Source organism: Ananas comosus, linkage group 12 (assembly GCF_001540865.1).
Source record: "Ananas comosus cultivar F153 linkage group 12, ASM154086v1, whole genome shotgun sequence".
Taxonomy (NCBI): Eukaryota; Viridiplantae; Streptophyta; class Magnoliopsida; order Poales; family Bromeliaceae; genus Ananas; species Ananas comosus.
In genome coordinates this window covers 9032229-9036346 of record NC_033632.1, presented here as the reverse complement: position 1 = coordinate 9036346, position 4118 = coordinate 9032229, and the positions used below count along the sequence as shown (strand labels likewise).

Genomic DNA, 4118 nt, shown 5'->3' with positions numbered 1-4118 from the left:
GATATCAAAAATTCGATCAATCTTTAAAACAGTAGCAAAATTGCAAGATGAATCACATGAAGCTCTCAAGAAACAGATATTATTTTAGAGGTTTCAGAGAAAAGCTGGATAGGAGACCTAAGTTACCACTATGCAGGCAATGGGGGTTTTCTGAAGGGCTTCATCAAAACCCAGCCTTTGGGGATTAGCCTACCGGAGGGGTAGAGAGAGAGAGAGCAGAAGGTAGGATATGTGCACTCTTGTCTCTCTCGCTCCCATCAAAGGCATGGTTGACCCAGCCGGCCACGACCAACAAAGACAGGGAAACCACAAAACTTCATGCCATAAAAATATTAAGTGGTTTCTACATGTGATTTACAGTGACTCTTGTATCCTAAACCACCATCAATAGCAACTGCCCACCAATGTCATTGCTTCTTCAAAGAACTAAACAAAGAATTAGCCGGTAAAACAGTACCCACTGTACCAACGAGTGCAGATGCTCTAATCTAAAGCTAGGTCTCAGTCATCCATAGCTTCCTTCTAGACAAACAAACTCTCAATGACTTAGATTTGCTTCTCCTGGCTTAGCAAGCAATTAGTACAGCCCAAAAGTTGAACAATTCAGAAAAAAATAAAGCAAATTGATATAGAAAAAAACTAACGAAGATTGATACAGAATGACGGGACAAAATCATTTTCCTAAATTGCAGCTAATAGAAACTGGCCTAAATTATTAGATGAGTCTTCAAAAAAAGTGCGCCACAGTTCAAAAACTAATCTAGTAAAGCAAAAAGGAAAAAGCCAAAAAAGAAGAATAACACAGCAATGACAACTTTGATTCAGTAATCATTTCCACAGGCATAACCACTTCCCTCTAGAATTTCCCATGTTCTGTTCTTTCCACCTTACTTGCCAGCACCATGCTTCGCTTTCGTGTGAGCTTGAAGAGCATTCTCACTGTTAAATTTCCTGTAATTCAAGAGAGCAGTTGACATTGCATTGCCGGAAGTTCTACTGATTTATATACTACGAAAGGAAACAGGAGGCTATAGTGAGGGGAGGCTGGAGACATACTTGGAGCATGACTTGCAAGTGACTGAACCAACAGATTTTGGAGTCTGCTGCTGCTTATTGCTCACAAGCGTCTTTCCAACCTGTTTGGTAGGATGAGGAGTTGCAGTATGCCCACCTACCTTACCATCACCACCTGCTTGTAAATTTTTCATATAAGAGTTTCACACATCTGCTATGTATTTAAACACTAGACAATATAGAATATCACGTGATGAAACCAAGTTATCCCACAATAGAATCCACAATAATGGTAGAAAGAATATCAAAGCCTAAATGCTCTTATTATTGAAGTAACTTCATTGAAATAAAGAACAAAGTAGATAAGCACCTGTTTTTCGGCTTCCTGCTGGGGACACTAGCTTCGCCTTTTTCTCTGACCTAGAAGCAGGCTCGGCAGGTCTCTTCTTGCCGCCGGTTTTAGCCTATAATAAAACATCATTAAGAATAATAAATGCAGAACAATGCTTGAAAACAAAGAGTATGAAATATGAAGCCGATAGGAATCAAACCTTTTTAGGGGTCACTTCTTCCACTTCTTCATCAGAGCTATCACCATCATCCTCATCATCACTATCATCCTCTGCCTCAACCATGTCCCTGTCCTGCACAAAAAAAAAAAAAAAAACTAGCATGTTTAGATGTATAAGCCCAGCAGAAAATCCTGTGCTTGCTCAAGAATATAATTTCCACATCATTATCATCAGCCTAAGCAGTATATTACTTGGAAAGTGTCACCCAGAAACTACAAATGCTTCGCAAGTCTACACATATATTACGAAACAGAAAAGAGGACAAATACATGAGCCTCTTCTACTTCCTATTTAACAAATACCTCATCGCCATCCTCGTCGTCGGATACATCTTCAGACTCATCATCGTCTTCCTCATCATCTGCGGCTTGTTTACTACTAGCCTTGTCTGGTTCCTCTATCTTGACCTTGGGCTTTGCAGCCGTGGCATCAACCATTGCAGCGTTATTCTTAGCTGCTTTCCCTAAAAAATCAAAAAAAACAACTATAGCTTTATATACTAGTAATAAAAGTCACCTCACAACCTAGGGTTTAAGTGCAAATCAACATGGGCCATGCTGATCTTGTCGTACAATGCCAACACAAGGTATAGCGTGACAGAACCGCTGTTACAGTTTGAAGCCCCTCCTTTTTGGTAGTTTCTTCAACCCAGCAAGTTTAAAGTTGCCTTCCAAACTCTTTTCTTCAACTATTCATCGGTCTCAATGATCAAAATGATAATACAAGCACACAGTTTGGGAAATTTTGATATTTGATATTTGAAAATACTGTATTCCATGAAACCAAATAATTTGTTATAAACATATGTTGAAATTAGTGACAAGTGATCATGCTAAGTTTTGAGCTAATTTAGGAGAATTAGGTTCTCCCTAAGACGGTGCTTAGCAAGCAAGTTTCTTACAACTTATAAACTTCTACGACCAATACTACAAACTAAAGCAAATTGGCGTTCATTAACTTCCACAGTTTGCATCTTACATACTTGTATAAACAATATGATAAACTTACAATTAAACTGTTATTATTTTCAATCAATAGAAAGTACCATTTGCGCTCAGGCCGAGAGGAATATCTTCATCTTCAGAATCAGTATCTGATAACCAAAAGAAAAGAAAAAAACAAAAAAAAGGAAAAACAAAAGCGAATGGCAGAGAATCAGATGATGAAACAATATTACAGCATGGCAAAATTAAAGAAGGTTTATTTAGTGACAAGGAGATGTTACCTCCGAAATCAGAGGGCTTGGAGGAGGACAGAAGAGTGGAGTCAAGGAAATCAACTGAGAAGCAAGCAGGTAGGTCAAAAAGGAACAAAACAAACGGAATTCAAGCGTTCATATCGTCGGCAGTAAATGTGCGCCGACAAGCAAAATTGAAAGGATATTCCTCATCATCAGCGATAGCAGTCTTATAGCCAAGGAAGTAGACGCTGGCGTTCTTGGAGCTGTTAGAGAGTTGGAATTCTTTCTCAAAGACTAAGTCGTAAGAAATTTGAGGGACTTTGTCTGCGGACAGGGTTCCGAGGACCAGCTTCTGATTGCTGAACTTCACATAGATCGGAACGCTCTCATTTCCCCTGTCCTTCTTAGCCTCCCCTAGCGAGGCCTGCAAATCATCATTTAATATGATGATGATGATGATGATGATGATGATAATAGATGCACCGGCTAATAATTAGGGGTGGAAACGAGCCGAGCTCGAGCGAGCTTACCTCGGCTCAAATTCGGCTTGAAATTAATTTCGACGAAAGAGGACATAGATCTATTTACTCTATATATATCAATATTGATAACGTAGAGGTTTGTGTATATAAAGGTTGATCCCGATCGTTTACTCGCTCGGCCGAGCGCAAGATGAGCTATAAACCGAGTTTTGTTTGGGTTATCTGTTTATTTTCTCGTTTTAAAATGATTTAAATATATAAAAAAGAAATAAATAAAGAAAGAAAGTGTCTCGAGATTTAAAAGTTATACAAAGAGAGAAAGAGAAAAAGACAGAGAGTGGGTTTCACCGGTTCGGCCTTCGGAAGATTCAATGGTTCATTGTAGTATACGGGCAGCAACGGATGGAACGATAATTAACATACGAACTTTTTTATATGTCTTATAAAAATTTCATTTTTTAATAATAAGTATATTTTAAAATTAAAATCAATATATACTAACCTATCAAATTAGGTTATAAATAGATATATTAAATAAATAAAAACTGACGTATTTACTTTTATTTATTATATCTCTAACTTCCGCCTTCTTTTCTGCACACTCCAACTTTTTTAATCTATAAGTTGAGTATTTAATAAAAAAAAGTATAATATTATGATATAAAGTATATTAATAAAACATGAAACTTGATAATCTGTATAAAAACATAATTTAATATCTATTACAAAATATGTTTAATTTGATAACTAGCATATTACAACTCTTAAAGTTCGCCGAGCAAATCCCGAGCTCGAGCGAGCTGAACTTTAGTCCGAGCGAGCTCGAGCCGAGCTTAATTAAAGTTAGGTTTGAACTCGAATTTAAATCCG

At 37.4% G+C, this 4118-nt stretch overlaps 2 protein-coding genes across 2 annotated transcripts in view; one reads left to right on the top strand and one right to left on the bottom strand.

Annotated features, from left to right (window-relative positions):
• Positions 682 to 3342, bottom strand: LOC109717974 (histone deacetylase HDT1-like). The gene is made up of 10 exons (XM_020243941.1): positions 3331 to 3342; positions 2950 to 3190; positions 2812 to 2865; positions 2632 to 2679; positions 1889 to 2049; positions 1566 to 1640; positions 1385 to 1478; positions 1057 to 1189; positions 892 to 951; positions 682 to 760 (listed from the first exon to the last, which is right to left on the bottom strand). The coding sequence occupies exons 1-10, from the start codon at positions 3340 to 3342 to the stop codon at positions 682 to 684; spliced, it is 957 nt and encodes a 318-aa protein (XP_020099530.1).
• The window catches only part of LOC109717973 (protein FAR-RED IMPAIRED RESPONSE 1-like), a 2743-nt gene continuing 2244 nt past the window's right edge, over positions 3620 to 4118 (top strand). Inside the window, exon 1 of the mRNA XM_020243940.1 lies at positions 3620 to 3629. Coding sequence (XP_020099529.1) covers positions 3620 to 3629 — 10 coding nt within the window. The remainder of the gene's footprint in view (positions 3630 to 4118) is intronic.